Source organism: Panulirus ornatus, chromosome 2, assembly GCF_036320965.1.
Source record: "Panulirus ornatus isolate Po-2019 chromosome 2, ASM3632096v1, whole genome shotgun sequence".
NCBI classification, from domain to species: Eukaryota; Metazoa; Arthropoda; class Malacostraca; order Decapoda; family Palinuridae; genus Panulirus; species Panulirus ornatus.
This window is the reverse complement of record NC_092225.1, coordinates 77,701,877-77,722,492: the sequence shown is the minus strand read 5'-3', so window position 1 is coordinate 77,722,492 and position 20,616 is coordinate 77,701,877. Positions and strand designations below refer to the sequence as shown.

At 45.1% G+C, this 20,616-nt stretch overlaps 1 protein-coding gene across 1 annotated transcript in view; it reads right to left on the bottom strand.

The window, feature by feature from the left end:
• Positions 1-20,616, bottom strand: part of LOC139757464 (xanthine dehydrogenase/oxidase-like) — a 76,686-nt gene that overhangs the window by 2,191 nt on the left and 53,879 nt on the right. The window contains exons 17-27 of the mRNA XM_071677992.1: positions 16,668-17,020; positions 14,368-14,583; positions 13,754-13,904; positions 11,657-11,802; positions 9,622-9,796; positions 9,015-9,143; positions 6,731-6,858; positions 5,660-5,774; positions 2,425-2,599; positions 1,946-2,025; positions 147-314 (exon numbers count right to left, since the gene is read on the bottom strand). Of these exons, the coding sequence (XP_071534093.1) occupies positions 147-314; positions 1,946-2,025; positions 2,425-2,599; positions 5,660-5,774; positions 6,731-6,858; positions 9,015-9,143; positions 9,622-9,796; positions 11,657-11,802; positions 13,754-13,904; positions 14,368-14,583; positions 16,668-17,020 (1,836 nt within the window). The remainder of the gene's footprint in view (positions 1-146; positions 315-1,945; positions 2,026-2,424; positions 2,600-5,659; positions 5,775-6,730; positions 6,859-9,014; positions 9,144-9,621; positions 9,797-11,656; positions 11,803-13,753; positions 13,905-14,367; positions 14,584-16,667; positions 17,021-20,616) is intronic.

Genomic DNA, 20,616 nt, shown 5'->3' with positions numbered 1-20,616 from the left:
ATATATGGAGAGCAAAATCACCATTTCCCGCGTGCAGTGAGATACATGAATATAGAAAGGAGGAAAGTGAGAAAACAAATGGAACAAAGATAGGGGAGAGAGAGAGAGAGAGAGAGAGAGAGAGAGAAATCGGTGGTTTACTGCACCTTGCGGGTGAAGTGGTCACCGCAGGCCAGACGGATCCGCTCGGCCGTGGCTGGCGAGTCCAGGCGGAAGACGCGAGGCAGATGATTGTCCTCCCGCGCCGCCGTCACGGCCGCCTTGATGGCCTGGAACACCGACGTCGCCAGCACCAGCGGGGGCTCGCCCACGGCCTGCGCCAGGTACAAACTCTTACTATGGTCTCCCGCGCCCTACACCAACGTCTGCTTCATTACATAGAAAGATTACAAATGTAGGACACTGTTATAGTACCTGCTAGCGGTTAACTTCACCACAGATCATCAGGTTTCGTACTCCCACGTCAGCACTTCCTGTCACCTCCCTCCCTCACGCCCTCTACCCACATTAACCTCACTATAGTTACCTCTAACCCCGCTAGGCTGAATATCTAGGCTCTTCCACGCCCTCTACTGAGGTCAATATATATTTATAATCATTACTGTGGTCAGAAACTATGGCAACTTCCTCTCTCCTAGACCCTCTTGCCGCCTGATCCTGAAGGTGTGTGCTTCCCAGACTTACTTAACCCAACGGTCCCTTTCAAGAAACAGTAATGGCCGGTGTCATCCCCATAGAAATTCATATAATCTAACGTCAGAAATGACTTCTGTCAAAAACCCTCTTATGATCATCCTAAATTGTTATATTTTTAACCCTCTATCTTCCCCCAGTTATTTCTACCACCAACGCTCGAGAACGGCCAGTAGGGTCCTTTTTAATTATTCACAGTAGAAACATCGACCTCATTGCAAAGCTAGACTTGCAGGTCATGCTGTAGACGGCTGTATTTGGCGTTCTCTGAAATTGGCAGCCCTAAAGTGTTATCTATCAGGCGATAATGTCCGTATGATCATATCATTTACGGACTTCCTTCGTAAACAAACTATACAGTTTCGGTATTTTGTAAATATATCTGTACATTTGTATCATGTTATTGATACTGATACAATATCAATAGAGGGCTGCAAGTCAAATGTTACATCCAGATCTGTACATGGAAAGCTGATGTGCAAGTATTCTGTAAACAATGGATGTTTCTCTTATTATTATCATTGTCATTATTATTATCATTATTATTATCAATATTATCATGATTATTATTATCATTATTATTATTATTATAATTATTATTATCATTATTATCATTATTAGTGTTATTATTATTATCATTATTATTACCATCATTATTATCAATATCATCATCATTATCAAGTCAAACACATAAAAATTTCATGAGCGCCTCCATGACCCCTCTTCCCCTTGTGTTACCCCCCCCCCCCTCTACCCCACTAAACCACTTCAAGACGCCCACTAGTGGCCAGTACTGCCAAGGCTGGAAGGTCTGCAGGATAAAATGAGATCACCTCCCCCGTGACCCTACCGTCCATCCACGTACAATAGTTGGGAAGACGTAGCATAAGACGTCTGGAATGACAGGCCGACGCAAATACCTTCCAAAGAACTAACGCTCAGTGTGTGTTCCCTTGCTCTGCTTTCAATAGCCACCAGATACTTAATCCTTTTTTTTTCGGCTTTCGGAATCTGACTTAACCTGTGTTACTTGTAACTGTTACAAGTCATCCCTGAAGACGTCACCTGGACGAAACTGGTATCTGGCATGACGAAGGAACTTGAAGGTGAACACTGCTAAAGACTTCATCCTTAAAGACATGCACGGCCCAACATCCCTCAACACCTCATCCTGTAGTAGAACATTACTGCCAATGCTTAGGGCTTCCCCTTGCTGAAGGAGTGTACCAAGTGTAATCCCTGCAAACCTTACCTTGGAAGAGAACACTGCCTTCGGGTTGGGCGAGTCCCTCACCAGGGTAACATGAAGCCCACATGGGATGTCCTGGAACCCTGCAGGGAAAGTGGAGGTCGTTACATGTTAGTTTGAATACAAATTTGTATCGTATACTTGCAGCCTTATGCATCAGGTCTGTATGACTGTTGTTTCTAGTAAAGTCATCCCACTTTTTCATACCACATCTCACGCTTGTCACAACACCTGAACCATTCCTACCACAATCACATGACCTATCATGGGAATAACAGGTGTCTAGAGGCAAGATACATAGGTATCCCTCACACACGACACCTGCAAGAGGTCTTGAATGATTTACGTTGTCAGATTTAAAGGAAGAATAATATTACTCCAGCACAGTTTATATAAGCGTAATGTAGTCATAACCAACACTAAATCATCTTGGCTTATCACCAGGGGAACATATAACGTTCTGGCAGAGATTGACACTTTACCTGGGATCTTGTAAGCACCCGGCCCCCGTGTGAGTAGCACTCCCTCGGGGGAGTAACAGAGTTCCTCCAGGGTGACCAGGCCCACCCCTTGCATAAAGGCACCCTCGATCTGGCCGATGTCCAGCGCCGGGTTGAGGGAGTTTCCGATGTCCATCACGATGTCTGTCCGCAGGATCTGGAAATATTGACCATCAACCAGAGGTGTGTCCCAGCCCGTCTGCAGACACATCCCCACCCCACACTGTGACACTCCTGCACACATCGCTCTCTGGGACGTCACTTAATTGAACACTGATTCTCTGAATATCTTAGAATATTGGTTTATAGCTCACCAATTTTATGCATGATGGCTGGAGACACACACTCCCTCTCTCTCGGGCGGCACTGCAACACTCACAACACAATCCAGTCCAGTGAGGACATGGCTACCTCGGTGTTATAACCAGTCCAGTGAGGACATGGCTACCCTGGTGATGGTAATGATTTATGACCGTCGTTTGTTCATCACTCTTTATTGACATCGTTGCCTGTGCATCACGCTATATCGAAAAGGTCATCTGTGCATCAACTCTACTGAAAAAGGTTGTCTGCGCATCTCTATATTGACGCGGTGGTATATGAATCACCTCTACTGACATGGTCGTTTGCGTCATCACCCTGGAATTAGTAATTCACTTACAATGACAGCGCCACAGCACATCATCTAAGACGGGTACTATGCACGGGAAGCTCTGGTAAGAATCTGATATAAAGTAAACGCTACTCGTTCATTATGAATCACTCATGTATGTTCAATGTAGCTCTTCATGGAACATACTTAACAAACCCATGGAACATCACAGTAGGTCCTCCTCAAGTTGTTGCAAGATGTTATGGCAACACAAGACAGGAGGCTTTAACGGGCAAACAGGTCGTAGGACGGGAGTGAGGGGCTCGCTACCCAGATGTGGACGGTGGGTGCAGCACAAACCGTAAAGTTGATGGACACATTGAAGAGGTGGAGTGTGGAGGAGCGATAAAAGGACGAATAAGGAGGTCAAGGCATAGATCAGGAGTTACAATATAGTACGAGGCGTTAGGAAGAAGGCACATTACAGAGTAGAGGTTAAAGTTACTGATCGTCTGTATGTTTGGTATGGAAAAAACTGCCTTTAATAGTTTGCATTTCTTTCATACTGATTGGATTACGTTTTCTATGTTCCCGGGAAAATATCTGCAAAACACGGCTATCCTGTCTGATCAGTGTACTTCTACTACAGAGCAATCCTACCTCACCTGACGTACGACGGTACACACAAACCTCCCGCTCTCACAGCTCAAGCAGAACATCCGTCAGTGTCATAAATTGTACTCCATGTACGTCTTCATATCACAGTAGTATTCTGTAAACAGTTTATGGGGAGCTAATAAGACACGACGTGTGTCGACCAACTGGCACCCAGAGAGCTACAAACAACTCTTTACCACGGGAACTAACGGCTTTCCTGGAAATTACACCAACTGGTTCACGCTTGGCGTACTAGCACTGAACCTGATTCAAACGTACATATGGAGGCGTTTTGTCCATATCTATTTTTCTTTTCATAATGCCTCAGTTTCATAACATAAATGAAGTGGTATTAAACATGATTAGATTAGAATTACATTTACTTATTTGTCAAAAGTTCAGTTATAACTAAGATGGCAAAGCGGGAAGCAGCAAGTGGGGTGGGTACTACAGGGATCAGTTCTTGGCCTCATTTTCTTTAGCATATTTATTATTAACGGCAAAAATCTTGAAGTTTGCCGAGGATACAAAAGATGTAAGCGTTTGAAAAAAGATTTTGCCAAGTTACTTCAGTGTTCAGAGACACGGCAAATGTAATCTAAGGTGGAAAATTGCGTTAATGAACTCAAGTTTGAATACGCGGTGTTTAGCACAAATCATTATCATAAATGATTGAATTGAAGAATCTTGGGCTATTATTGGTACCGACCTTAGGTATCTAAACAGAAATTTCACATAAAAAACGGTTTTTACATAATGCGTTGGTCAAGTGCAAATGTCAAATATGCTTCGCGGGTTTGGTTCCTAAATTACCGAAAAGACGAAAATAAGCTTAAGAGTCAAAAATCAAAAGCTACCAGATTAATACCAAGGTTGCCAAACTAGCAGATCGAGATAACTTACACGACCTAATCTATTGTCTCCTAAGAAACGAAGGTTAAAGGGCGGCCTTCAACGGACTTTTAGAATATTAGATAATTAACGAAATGAATCACGAAGAAACGTGTATCAACTCCATGAGCACCAAGGAGGAAGACAGACAGAAAATGAAAAGGAAAGGATTCGGTACAGAAGTGGGAAAGTTATTTTGCCAGTAGCAACTGAACAGTGGAATACAAGAGCACCCATGATTTAGTGAAGTGAAACAGCTCAGTAACACAAAACAACTGGATATTTACTTCGACGAAATCCGGTATGTATAACATACCGGAGATAATTTCGTTATTGACCAACAGGTCTCCCGTTGTTGGCTATTCCCTTGTATAGCCTCCTTTCTGGCGAATATGCATCCCACCACGCCAACAAACCTAACCTTCACGCTTCAGCATCCTGCTCCCTGCCTTCTACTCCGGATATCAGACTCAAGTATTGTGTCCAGCTGCAGGCACCTGCCATCAGCCCACAGGACCGACGTACACTGACGATTGAACCCTCAGTCCCCAAAGCACTATGAATCCTCCTCCTCCTCACCTTCAACAAGCCAATCATCTTCCTCTTGCGAACGGTGCAGACTCACTTAAAAGGCATCTATACCACATGTAGCGATTTGAAAAGTGCCCTACATTTCATTTCATATATAACCGATGTGTGTCTGCCTGAAACCAGAATAACTCATTTGAATGGCTCTTGAGCCACAGCACAAAGAACTCAGTGCAGGGCGAAGTACACGGACAGGGATGGGGACATCATACAGAGACGAAGATTGGAGCTACGCAGGAACAAGGATGCGGCACACTATGAGGGCAAGGATGGGAATATTACAGGATGACGGGGGGTGGGAGGCCGATTAGAGGACAGTGGCGAAGAACAGAAGTCACTGGGGGTTAAGGAAGTGGTCACGTAAAGAACAAGGGCGAAGATTGTCCGAGCGACGTTGCAAGACCTACAGGGGAGGAAGAATGGCAGACATAGCATAAGGTATTAAGTACAGTATACACTGCAGTGGAGGTGGGTGAGGATGGGACTCACCATGTGGCGCCCGGTCAGACAGTCGATCTCCACCTCCGTCACGGCAGCTCCGCTCGTGTAGTACGAGAAGGGTTGGCCCGTCAAGGTGACCGGGTTAAATGATATTTCTGCAATTCTGCCAGAGAAAATAACGGATACTATACTCTGTGTGTGTGTGTATATATATATATATATATATATATATATATATATATATATATATATATATATATATATATAATTCATTTATTTTTATCTATCATACTTCGACGCTGTCACCCGCGTTAGCGAGGCAGCGCAAGGGAACAGACAAAAGAATGGCCCAACCCACCCACATACACATAAACGCCCATATACGCACATATACATACCTATACATTTCAACGTAGACATACATATACATATAAATATATACACATATACATATCCACACTTGCTGCCGTCGTCCATTCCCATCGCCACCCCGCCACACATGAAATGATAACCCCCTTCCCCCACACTCGCACGAGGTAGCGCTAGGAAAAGACAACAAAGGCCACATTCGTTCACACACAGTCTCTAGCTGTCATGTAATAATGCACCGAAACCACAGCTCCCTTTCCACATCAAGGCCCCACAAAACTTTCCATGGATTACCCCAGACGCTTCACATGCCCTGATTCAATCCATTGACAGCACGTCGACCCCGGTATACCACATCGTTCCAATTCACTCTATTCCTTGCACGCTTTTCACCCTCCTGTATATTCAAGCCCCGATCGCTCACAATCTTTTTTTCACTCCATCCTTCCACCTCCAGTTTGGTCTCCTGCTTCTCGTTCCCTCCACCTCTGACACATATATCCTCTTTGTCAATCTTTGGGGAGGGGGAGGGGGTTGTATCATTTCATGTGTGGCGGGGTGGCGACGGCAGTAAGTATGAATATGTACGTGTATATATGTATATGTCTGAGTATGTATATGTATGTATACGTTGCTTTCATAACACGCAATGCCTTCTGTAGAATGACGGTACGACCATCATGTTTCCAGCACCAGTGACCAGTATAACCATGACAGGTAGCTGGCGCCGTGGTAGCCTCAACGTAGTACCTGTAGAAACCTGTAGCGGAGAGAGAGACTTGGTCGCTGTAGGCGGCTTCCACCCAATCCCTCCAGCTGCCCTCGGGAGACCTCTCCTTGTAAGGCTGCAGGCGTCTTGACAGCTCCTGGCACGCATTCTGAAGGGCAGCGAACAGCATGACAGGAGAGGCACAGCAGGGGTGCAGGGAGCTAGTAAGTTGAAAGATGAAGTATGACAGGGGTGCCGGGAGCTAGCAGGGTGACGGAGGGAGTATGGTAGGGGTGCAGGGAGCTTGTAAAGTGACAAAGGGAGTATGGTAGGGGTGTAGGGAGCTTATAGGGTGACAGATGGAGTATAAGGGCGCAGGGAGCTGTACTGACAGAGGGAATATGGCAGGGGAAGGTGTGGTGAGGGAGGACGTGTTAAATGAGAGGAGGTGTGATAAGGAAGGCCGTGGAACATGGGGAGGTGTGGTGAGGAAAGATGAGGAACATGGGGAAGGTGTGGTGAGGGAGGACGTGGTGAACCTCAGTATACTGAACCCTTGCTGGAGTGAGGCGCCCTTCCTTGCAGCAGTGGTCACCGGAAGGTCAGAGTGAGTGAGGTGTTGGAGATTCTGGCCACCAAAAGGGCAGCATAGGAGAGGTTCTGGCCACTAGAAAGGCAGGACAGGGAAGGTTGTGCCTACCAGAGAAGCAGGGCAAGGGAGCTTTGGGCCACCAGAAGGGTAGGGCAAGGGAGGTTCTGGCCACTAGGAAGGCAGGGCAGGGGAGGTGAGACATCCAAGCTGAGGTACAGGAGAGTTGTGTCTGCCTTACCAGCTTCCCTGGAGATGGTTGAGCCTCTCTTCAATAGTCATCAGTTTAACTCAAAAGTTAACATTCTTATGTAAGCCATTACAACATATATGCGTTCACAAAAAATAATAATGGTGGTAAAAGTATGTAAAGTTACAAGTTGGTAAGGAAATCTGTAAACGTTTGGTTATACAATAAAAGACGGAGCAGTTGTAGTAAAAATGATAATGATAATGATAATAATGACAATAATACTACAAATAATAATAATTATCATTATTATCATTATCATTATAATGATAATGATGATGATGATGATAATAATAATAATAATAATAACAATAATAATGATAATAATGATAATAATAATGATAACAGTGTGGGGACCGAGACATGCTGAGCAGTTCAGTTTGTATTGCTGACGCCCCGGAGTGACGCAGGCTCACAGCACATGAGTATCTGCATACAGGGCCTGACAAGCAGCGCACGACGTCTGCAGTGTAGTGTACCTATGATGTAAACATTCTTTTGAACGATACTCCTGTTCCTTTACGAATATTTACAAGGGTCTATGGGACGTGTTCTACAGACACCATGACGGACAGTATTAGAGTAGGACCTGTTCTTCGGTAAATGAACAGCTTTGTGAATATTAACAGTGAATGGCTTTTTTCATGGAAAATCGGTGAAATCATTTTTTAAACGTATAACTTACTGTATAGAGATATAACACTTGTGAACTGCAGAAATGTGCTTGATTCCAGTGTATACAACTAGTGCGCCAAGGAGGGAACTGGGGACAGCCACTGGTCTATGGTAAGCAAACATGATATGGTCACCAGTACTTGGGTGGAACCTGTGGTGTGGCACGAATTAATGAAACACTGGAAGAAAATAACAATGCTGTATTCTGTGCGACTTTGGTGACTCTGGAAACACTTTTGTGTTTTGTATCTTCCAGTACGACTGTAGTGACTCTGGAAACTGGTGTGTTCTGCATGTTCCATCTACTAACCCTGGGAACACAAGCATCCGTAAGTACCTTCTCTGAGCAGACTGCACACAATCTGTGCGGCAGTAACGGTGATAACTACGGGTTACAGAAAACGAGTGGAGAGGAGTGAGAATTTAATGTGTTCTCGTGTGAAGAGTGGAAAGAAATAGACGATTACGTGACGCACTTAAAAACACGAGGATAAGACTTATAAGAGTGACTACACAGCATATTTCAAACACGTGTTGGCGAGGACATACAGAGTGTGGTGGGGGTAAGTGTCTAGTGTGTGGTAGGGGTAAGCGTCCAGTGTGTGGTGGGGGGTAAGTGTCCTGTGTGTGGTGGAGGGTAAGTGTCTAGTGTGTGGTAGGGGGTAAGCGTCCAGTGTGTGGTGGGGGGTAAGCGTCCAGTGTGTGGTGGGGGGTAAGCGTCCAGTGTGTGGTGGGGGGTAAGTGTCCAGTGTGTGGTGGAGGGTAAGTGTCCTGTGTGTGGTGAAGAGAAGTACGAGGGTCGAGAACGTACCAGGACAGCCATGCCGTTAAGGTCAGTGGAGATGGAGGCGGCGGTGGGGGAGGTGTTGGGCACCTTATTCGTGCAGGTCTCTGAGATGTGCACGACGTCGGATGACACACCCAGCGCCCGTGATGCCACCTGCCGTGAGACAACATACATACCATAGCTGAGATAAACACACACACACACACACACACGCTCAGGAAGGTGGGGTGAGGGGAACAGAGAGAGAGAGAGAGAGAGAGAGAGAGAGAGAGAGAGAGAGAGAGAGAGAGAGAGAGAGAGAGAGAGAGAGAGAGAATTCCTCATACTTAATAAAAAAGACTATTGTCAATATTTGTTTCACTGTTACATAATGTTATATGAATTTCATACAGAGAGTATTTCAGCACAATATCGCTTTCATAACATTCTGACTAAAACACTGAAAATATCTTTTGATTTCGAACACCAACAGCTTGCCAGTAACGACCAACAGCTGATTGGCAACGGCTCATCTATTCTGTAACAACTAAAAGTTGGCCAGGTACGAGCAACGGGTAGCCAGCAACAACCAACAGTCAGTTGGCCAGTCAGATCACCACCCCGGCTGACATCAGAACGTGCTGGCTGATACCTGGATCATCTTGGTGTGCAGCCCCTGTCCCATCTCGATGCCGGCGTGGGTCAGCAGGACCGAGCCGTCAGTGTAGGCGTGCACCAGCGCCCCCGCCTGGTTGAGGACCCGCTCGAAGCCGATCCCAAAGTGAACTGGCGTAGCTGCCAGGCCTCTCTTCCTGTAGGTGTTGCTCCTGTGCGGAGATGTGGGTTGTAGTGAGGACCATTAGCATATGAGGGGGAGGGGTTATAGTGAGGACCATTAACATATGAGGGGGTTGTAGTGAGGACCATTAGCATATGAGGGGGAGGGGGTTATAGTGAGGACCATTAACATATGAGGGGGTTGTAGTGAGGACTATCAACATATGAGGCGGTTATAGTAAGGACCATTAATATATGTGGGAGTTGTAGTGAGGATTATCAACATATGAGAGGAGTTGTGGTGAGGACCATTAACATATAAGGAGGTGGGGGGTTGGGGGTAATGAAAGTGGAATATGGTGAGACTCTGGCAGTGAATGGTACCTTCCTTAGCGATTAAAAGAAAAGAATCAATGATGCATACAAGATGATGATAGATTTTAGGACAAACAAAAATACAAGTGTCAGACTTGATTAGAATTGTAGATGAAAATGTAGAAAGAGTAAGTCAGTGCACGTACCTAAGCTTTATCATGGATGACCAATTAAAGGGTGGTGCAAATACTGATATGGTGTTTAAGAAATGTAATCAAAGATTGCACTTTGTACGTATCTTGAATAGACAACTAAATAAAACATCTTTTTCATGTATCAACTATAGGATCAATTTCATGTTTCTCAATTACCGCCTGGTATGGCAAGCTGAACAGTAAAGATTAAAATAAACTTGAGAATATTAAGAAAGCTAGAAAACTGTGTGCAAACACTAAAACATTAGATATATTGTATCAGGAATGTGCGCTGAAGCAGGTGGAGATCATGCAAGATGCAACTCATCAGGAAGACTGTGTCTGTCTAGACAGCACATCAAGAGATTCAGGAAACCATTTGTACCACATAGCATTCTGCTGTTTAACCATCTAAAGACGATGTAACTCCTCACTGATATAGCTTCTGAGTGCAACAGATGATTCTTTAGGTGATATTTTATAATTCTTATATTAAAATTCTTATGCTTTTAACCCTTAATTGAGCTTCTAGCCATACAGAATTTCTTTTTTTTTATCATGTATTCAGTTTGACAATAAAGACATCATATCTTATCTTATTATATCAGTACTCTACACTGTCTTTAGCGTTAATAAGTAAAAAGACTGAAACAAGAGGTTCCGGAATAGTATGAAATAAAAAAAAGTTTTGCAATTTCAAACAAACCAAATGTGATAACAAATGATGAGGCTGAAGAACATCATCTGGGAGAGCAACAGAGAGAGAGAGAGAGAGAGAGAGAGAGAGAGAGAGAGAGAGAGAGATAGAGAGAGGGGGGGGGAGAGAGAGAGAGAGCCTAGTTGCTGCAAGTGATGAATGCCAGGATATATACTATGTCATTTCAATGGATACCAGTGTATGATCGATTTTTTTTTTAATTCATTTGACGATAAGTGAACAAGGACAGTATAAGATCGAGCGTGAGAGAGACTGTAGGAGAAGTTTGGGTACACGAGAGATGATGTTAGTAAGTGACAAGTGTGGGAGTCTGAGTCGGGGAGAGAAACCGAGAATGAAATAACGAAAGTGAATACGGCCAGTTAATAATGCATTAAGGTACCTCGTGACGCCACGAATGCCGCCAACACAATAGACCCGTTCAGGAAGAGATTACATGGTTACTATCAGTCGATACATTATCATAAGCTAGAGATAATGCTCCAATAGTTCTATCAGTCTACAAACAATGAGAAGTTAAAAGGGCTAACAGAATATGCAGAGAAAGTATCAAAAGGAAAAGAATCACAAACAAAAGTAAAGGAAAAGCTGTAAAGCAAGAATGGAAACTAAACACAGTTAGACGAAGACGGGAGTCAAGGATCATAGAATCGTAGCTCGAATTCATTAGGATTCTAACATACCTGTTGAAGTCTTGCACTCTTGCTTTGCGGGCTTCGAACTCAGCATTATCTAGGACCTGCCGCCAGCACTGGGCTACTAGATTCTGCTCAAGCTTGTAACTGACGATGGTCATGTCCCCCACCCTGTACATATTGGTCTCTCGCACCTGGAGCAAACAGGGAGGCCGGTCAAATCTAAACTGAGGGAGACACATCGAATATCTCTCGCGTACTGCCACCTGCTTCCTTCCACTGTCTGACACTGGGCCGTCATGCAAACTCTACGGTCCTCATTCCCTCCAAAACTGACACCCAGCCCCTAAAACTAACACCCACACCCCCATAGGGCTGACATCCATCCCCCAGGGCTGACACACTCCCCCCCAACAATTGATATTCACCCCCCCCCCCCCCTGGCTGATATCCTCCCCTTCAGGGATAACAACTAACCCAGGACTGACTGTAAGAACTGACTAGCTGGCTATTCCCTCTTGTAGATCCCATCCATATATAGTGGATTTTTTTTTTTTTAATGCTAGACGCGGTTAGTACCTGGCCCTCAGCTTAGATCAGTTTCACTTTGTCCACCTCACGAATCATGTCACACAGACACTTTTTTTGGCGAATTTGCTCACGGAACTCGTTCCTGGTGACTCATTATCGGCTAATACAGCAGCGAACTCAGTCACACGAGCAGAACTGCTCAGCTGTTGATTTACCGCTTTAGCACAAAACAGAGAGTATGGTTTACATCTTACGGATGGAGGAAGCAGCTGGTATACCTGATATGCTATGTTTTAGCGAAAGACGTAAGCGGACGCAGGAGCGGTTGGCTCGAAACAATTGGTCTGCAACGGTCCTGACGAAGCTCGTCCGCTCGTGGCCCAGAATGATCAGAATGTAAACAAGTACAGTCCGCACTCTTCGAATCAGGGATTGTAAGCAATTTGTTTGGAAATTCAATATAAAAATGTGTTTCCTGCATGTCAGGACTATTGAAGGTCATCATAGAAATATCATAATTTGACTAATATTAATGCTTTTATTTAGAATAATTCTAATATTCGCCTGATGTGGTGTTTGCCGATACATGTCCGCAAAAAAATGTCCCAGCTTACTTTAGCGCGCCAGAAACGAGTTCCGTGGGAGGATATTCGCCAAAAAAAGAAAGAAAAAAAAAAAGTGCTCGTGTGACACCGCCTCTAGTCTGGACCACCACTCCACCAGGCCACTTGCAGTAGTCTGCCAGAAACGTGACAGTGAAGGACAATAATTTTTCATGTGCTCTTAGTTTAATGAAACGGCGTTTGCAGGATTTCATCTTAAGTTATATATGAACTAAGAGCCTCTTCGGTATCATGCAGTTGGGAATTTGATTATGTATGTTAATATCTGAACCAGCTCAAGACGGGTTAATTGTGGTAAAGCTAGCTTTTGTAACTTTAATATCAAGTCATTCGTGGAGAGGAAGTCGATCCGATGTGAGAACTAATAAAATAACTGGTTATCCCGTTTATAGACAACATGGTCTTTGTCTGAGTGGCAGGCGTTCCTCTTCAAGCCACTGACCAGACATCCTACGCTGCCCTGTACATGTCTTTGCAAGAGTCTAATCCAAAAATTTGTTTTCATTATACCTCGTTCATCTTGAACACCCTACATCGTACGTGGATTACAACCACTTGCTCACATCCATCTGGGAAGACAAGGAAAAATATGACTACCATCCTACAAGACTGACACCCGCTTTCCCAGGACTGACAGCCATCCCACAAGACTGAAACCCCAACTCAGGACTGACGCCCACCCCTTCAGAGGTGACTCTCTCCCCCTAAGGAGTGATTTCTAATCCCAGGACTGACATCCACCCCTGAAGACAGACACCCATTCCCCAGGACTAACACCTGCCGCCTAAGACTGACAGCCACCCCACAGGACTGAAACCCAACCCAGGACCGAAATCCATCCAAGACAAACCCACCCTAAGACTGAAACCCCACCTCAGGATTGAAACCCACCCTAGGACCGAAAACCATCCTCAAAGACTGACAACAAGCCACTTAGATGTAAGTGCGAGCCCCACCCTCCTCCCCGCCTAACGGGAAGATGATGGCTTACCTTGACAGGGTCCAACCTGAGGAAGGCTGCCATCTGCGACAGGATATCTTCAATGAACATGACGGCCTGCGGCACCCCGAAGCCTCTGAAGGCGGTGTTAGAGGGAAGGTTAGTCTTGCAGGAGTAGCCCGTCACACACAGGTTCTGGTGGCTGGAGGTGTCAACAAAATATAACTAACCTAAACTGATTTGGTTAAAAGAACCCTCAGCGGGTTGACAGATTTAGGTGTCAAAATACAGTATGACAAAAAAAAAAAGACATCTACAAATATTCCTGTTAATCAACTCTTCTTTCTTCAAAGAAAAAAAATCACTGACGCTCAAAATCTGACAATCAACACAGCAAATGTGGCGGACACAGTACAGTGGTTTACCTCCCACCCCTCCCTCACTATAGGTACATACATTTACGTTTCCCTTCAGTTTCAGAGGTGTGGATCAGCGAGGTGATCTGGCACAACTGGGCGTGGAAGAGACTGGAAACACAACACTACAGGTACACTGTACTGTGGTCGCTGGTGTTGCAAGTACAAATCTTAATCTAAGATCGACATTATTTATTCCTTGCAGGTGGGTAGCTTCAAGATGTCAGCTTGGGCAAGAGATCGACTTACTTGTAGGCGCTGTCAAGGGAACACAGAGCCTTGATCATGAGGGAATCTGACAGGTCGAGGGAGCAGCCGGCGTTAGAGTAGAGTCGGGCCTGGAGGGCTGTGAGGCGCCCCTCGGGCGTGAAGCCAACCTTCCAGCGGAACAGGAAAGGGTGTCGACCGCCGGTCACCAGCATGTCCTCCTGCCTCTCCAGACGGATACGTACCGCCCGGTTAAGCCTGGGGAGGTCATTAACATGTATCATGAACACCAATCAACTTGCTATATAACATATAGCAAGAACACCAATCAACTTGATATATAACATATAGCAAGAACACCAATCAACTTGATATATAACATATAGCAAGAACACGAATCAACTTGATATATAACATATAGCAAGAACACCATACAACTTGATGTATAACATATAGCAAGAACACCATACAACTTGATATATAACATATAGCAAGAACACCATACAACTTGATATATAACATATATCAAGAACACCATACAACTTGATATATAACACCAACAGACTTATGTTAGGTCTGGACAGTGGACGTCATGGGCGGTGGGTGGACTAGCGGGCCGTCCTGGGTGGCATATGGCCCTTAAGGGCAAAGATAAAAGTCCAAAAACGAGACCTCACCTTCCCGACCCATCCTTCTCCCTCTGGAGAAGGTCTTCTCATGATCATGACAGTCGCCATACCTAGTTCGTCATCCGCTGACTTCTCGCCCAAGCCAGTCGTCCCCCTGCGTGTTCATCGTGAACCCTCCTCCCCAGATGTCACTAGTGAGACTCGCGTCAACCTTTTCTCTTCATTTTGACTTGTGTTCCTCATGTATGGGCCGCCTCTTCATCTGAGCCTATTCTTCCCTATGTTATATTCATGAATAACCTCCCTTCGTCTTTCCATTAGGTTCCCACTCTCTTCCTCCCTCTTAAGTACTTCCTCGTCCTTACATGCGCTTCCTCATCCCACTGCATATTTCAGATTTCATCCTATCGTTCATCATTCCTCTACGTGCTATCCTCATGCCTGTTCTCCCAGCTACGTACCTCATTATCCCTACACAGCTTTCATCATTCTTGCACACGTCTCCCTCACTCCGCTACATGCTCCGTCATGTCGTACCCCGTGTCCACACCAACAAGTGCTTCATCATCAACTGATGCAGCATCATCTACTTCACATTGCACCACATTAATTCTGCTGTTGTCAGCGACTAGCTGACTGTGGCGGCCAAGCTTATCCTGTCTGCGACGGTGGAGCAGGTCTTTGTCAGACTCCCAGTGGTCAGACGATAGTGATAATAGATGATAGAAAGTTAGATCATTACAGGAAACTCATCAAATTGATGCAAAGAGTGGATACAGTCTCAGTATTACAGGTCTTAACATTAACCATGAGGTGCTGTAACGTCTCTTGTTGGGTTTGTTTGGACCTATCCCTACTATGTTCAATTTTTTCACAAACTAAGACATGGGATTTCAGTGAGTGTCCATACACCTGGCCATAAACTTTACAGTTCATACGATTCAATTCCCCATAGACCAAAGCGTCTATAGTTACAAAAGATGCATCTATAACCCATCGATCTACTCCACGTCATCATGTGTCGAGATTCTATCATAATTGTTATTGGAGATTCGATCTGCCTTATTCTAGTTCGAATCCTTATCTCTAGACGGCCCGTTACCCCTTATCCCCTGCAGCACCACGGGTCTTTTACCTTCATCAGTAATTTCCAACTCTTCCACGACCATCTCATCTCTAATGACCTACACCGATATTTGTCTCCTCATTATCCCTCACAGCCGACCCCAGCAGGTCACAACCCTTCTCGCCACCATTGTGAACTTGTCTCAGCGGTTCCCATCATGATGTCATCTACTTCCTGGTTGATTCATATAATGCAACTTTACTCTCGGTGTTCAAAGAAACATGTTTATTTACTTCATGATTGCTTATCGTCACAGCTATGTCACTGGATAAAATTATCTCAACTCTTTCGACAGGACAAGACTCGTTCCTATGGCATTCCCAGAGGCCTTTCTCCAATGTATCTTATTTACTTCACCCTCGTCCTTTTCCCTTACCATATACACACCTCGTGTCCTTCAGTGGGCCAGTACTGTGTTTAACCTACCGTTAGTTCCAACTGTTTTCATTCTGTTTGGTAATCAGGTTGGTGGTTTACAGACGGGAAAGATTCTAGAGAATTATTGTCATCCAATTCCACTATACTGTATACTTTATAGCATAATGTTTAGCACCAAGAATTTATAACGAGTGAGGAAAAAGTCTGACCTGGCGGCGGCTACTGCAGCAGGCACGCTGACGCAGCAGCTGCGGGTCTCCTTCCCGCCAAAACCTCCACCCACTCTCTTGACATGGACCACTACCCTGTTGGAGGGGACCCCTAGGGCCTTCGCCACCAGCTGCTGGGTCCCTGTTGGGTTCTGCGTCGTCGAGAACACATCAATCTCGTTGTTTTCACCCTTGGGAACAGCGATGTGGGCGTTCGGCTCCATGTAGAAGTGTTCTTGCCCGCCAATGTACATCTCACCTTCCAGAAGGTGAGCGGCGATCTTAAAGCCTTCTTCCACATTTCCTCTATTGACGGTCCAAGGCTCCCACCAAGACTGCGCTCTGATAGCATCCTGTCCCACACGAATACACTTTTAACACCTCAGTCGACTAATCAGTTTTCGCTTAGTAATTTTACGAACACTGGTAAAATCTAACATTTATTGATTTAAAAGATATTAATGAAAACTAAAAAAATGACTTGTTAGAAACAACAGGGGAGTAGTAAGTAGGACTGTGAGGCAACGCCAGCCTTACCTAGCTTTGTTCTATACTGTACAAGAGAATAACGGTAATGAAGACTGGTCATGTGAACACCCGCCTGCAGCACTTCACAATACATACTGAAGACTACCTAACTCTAATGAAGACTGTGTCGCATGGCCTGTTCATGGTACAGATGGACAACAGAGTCAAACGTTGCTGCCATAGAACACTTGACAACAATATTCCACACGGGGAAAAAAAGCTGAATCGTTTATGTCTTCATGACCTCGAATTTATTGCATTGGTATCACAGGGCATGAGAAGAAAGATCAAGAGAGGCAAGTGTTTTGGGAGCAGCTGAATGAGTGTGTTAGTGGTTTTGATGCACGAGACCGGGTCATAGTGATGGGTGATTTGAAAGCAAAGGTGAGTAATGTGGCAGTTGAGGGAATAATTGGTATACATGGGGTGTTCAGTGTTGTAAATGGAAATGGTGAAGAGCTTGTAGATTTATGTGCTGAAAAAGGACTGATGATTGGGAATACCTGGTTTAAAAAGCGAGATATACATAAGTATACTTATGTAAGTAGGAGAGATGGCCAGAGAGCGTTATTGGATTACGTGTTAATTGACAGGCGTGCGAAAGAGAGACTTTTGGATGTTAATGTGCTGAGAGGTGCAACTGGAGGGATGTCTGATCATTATCTTGTGGAGGCTAAGGTGAAGATTTGTATGGGTTTTCAGAAAAGAAGAGTGAATGTTGGGGTGAAGAGGGTGGTGAGAGTAAGTGAGCTTGAGAAAGAGACCTGTGTGAGGAAGTACCAGGAGAGACTGAGTACAGAATGGAAAAAGGTGAGAACAATGGAAGTAAGGGGAGTGGGGGAGGAATGGGATGTATTTAGGGAATCAGTGATGGATTGCGCAAAAGATGCTTGTGGCATGAGAAGAGTGGGAGGTGGGTTGATTAGAAAGGGTAGTGAGTGGTGGGATGAAGAAGTAAGAGTATTAGTGAAAGAGAAGAGAGAGGCATTTGGACGATTTTTGCAGGGAAAAAATGCAATTGAGTGGGAGATGTATAAAAGAAAGAGACAGGAGGTCGAGAGAAGGGTGCAAGAGGTGAAAGGGGGGGCAGGTGAGAGTTGGGGTGAGAGAGTATCATTGGATTTTGGGGAGAGTGAAAGGATGTTCTGGAAGGAGGTAAATGGGGTGCGTAGGACGGGGGAGCAAACGGGAACTTCGGTGAGGGGCGCAAGTGGGGAGGTGGTAACAAGTAGTGGTGGTGTGGGAGGGAGATGGAGTGAGTATTTTGAAGGTTTGTTGAGTGTGTTTGATGATAGAGTGGCAGATATAGGGTGTTTTGGTCGAGGTGGTGTGCAAAGTGAGAGGGTTAGGGAAGATGATTTGGTAAACAGAGAAGAGGTAGTGAAAGCTTTGCGGGAGATGAAAGCCGGCAAGGCGGCAGGTTTGGATGGTATTGCAGTGGAATTTATTAAAAAAGTGGGTGACTGTATTGTTGACTGGTTGGTGAGGTTATTTGGTGTGTGTGTGACTCATGGTGGGGTGCCTGAGGATTGGCGGAATGCGTGCATAGTGCCATTGTACAAGAGCAAAGGGGATAAGAGTGAGTGCTCAAATTACAGAGGTATAAGTTTGTTGAGTATTCCTGGTAAATTATATGGGAGGGTATTGATTGAGAGGGTGAAGGCATGTACAGAGCATCAGATTGGCGAGGAGCAGTGTAGTTTCAGAAGTGGTAGAGGATGTGTGGATCAGGTGTTTGCTTTGAAGAATGTATGTGAGGGGTGCTTGGAGAAGCAAATGGATTTGTATGTAGCATTTATGGATCTGGAGAAGGAATATGATGGAGTTGATGGAGATGCTCTGTGGAGGGTATTAAGAATATATGGTGTGGGAGGAAAGTTGTTAGAAGCAGTGAAAAGTTTTTATCGAGGATGTAAGGCATGTGTACGTGTAGGAAGAGAGGAAAGTGATTGGTTCTCAGTGAATGTAGGTTTGCGGCAGGGGTGTGTGATGTCTCCGTGGTTGTTTGATTTGTTTATGGATGGGGTTGTTAGGGAGGTGAATGCGGGAGTTTTGGAGAGAGGGGCAAGTATGAAGTCTGTTGGGGATGAGAGAGCTTGGGAAGTGAGTCAGTTGTTGTTCGCTGATGATACAGCGCTGGTGGCTGATTCATGTGAGAAACTGCAGAAGCTGGTGACTGAGTTTGGAAAAGTGTGTGGAAGAAGAAAGTTGAGAGTAAATGTGAATAAGAGCAAGGTTAATAGGTACAGTAGGGTTGAGGGTCAAGTCAATTGGGAGGTGAGTTTGAATGGAGAAAAACTGGAGGAAGTGAAGTGTTTTAGATATCTGGGAGTGGATCTGGCAGCGGATGGAACCATGGAAGCGGAAGTGGATCATGGGGTGGGGGAGGGGGCGAAAATCCTGGGGGCCTTGAAGAATGTGTGGAAGTCGAGAACATTATCTCGGAAGGCAAAAATGGGTATGTTTGAAGGAATAGTGGTTCCAACAATGTTGTATGGTTGCGAGGCGTGGGCTATGGATAGAGTTGTGCGCAGGAGGATGGATGTGCTGGAAATGAGATGTTTGAGGACAATGTGTGGTGTGAGGTGGTTTGATCGAGTGAGTAACGTAAGGGTAAGAGAGATGTGTGGAAATAAAAAGAGCGTGGTTGAGAGAGCAGAAGAGGGTGTTTTGAAGTGGTTTGGGCACATGGAGAGGATGAGTGGGGAAAGATTGACCAAGAGGATATATGTGTCGGAGGTGGAGGGAACAAGGAGAAGAGGGAGACCAAATTGGAGGTGGAAGGGTGGAGTGAAGGAGATTTTGTGTGATCGGGGCCTGAACATGCAGGAGGGTGAAAGGAGGGCAAGGAATAGAGTGAATTGGAGCGATGTGGTGTACCGGGGTTGACGTGCTGTCAGTGGATTGAGGCAGGGCATGTGAAGCGTCTGGGGTAAACCATGGAAAGCTGTGTAGGTATGTATATTTGCGTGTGTGGACGTATGTATATACATGTGTATGGGGGGGGGGGGGGCATTTCTTTCGTCTGTTTCCTTGCGCTACCTCGCAAACGCGGGAGACAGCGACAAAGTATAATAAATAATAATAAAAATAATCACAGGCGCTCACGCCAAGGGTCGTACTGTCGTGCTTAAGGGTCGTACCGTCGACCTCAGATCAAAAATCACATAAACCACAGAAGCAAACGCTGGCTTCGAACGCGTATACAAAATAGCGAAGAGGCTGCGACTGAAGTTGGATATCCAATCTGCTTTAAATGCTAGCAGTTGATGTCTGGCCGTACTGTATAATAAGGCGGTAAAAGGCTTCCAACACTCGAGGTTGCTACTGCAGTCTATTACGAACACGTGTGTGTGCCCACATGTTTCGTATATATATATATGTATGTGTGTGTGTGTGTGTCTTTGTGGTTATGGTGTAA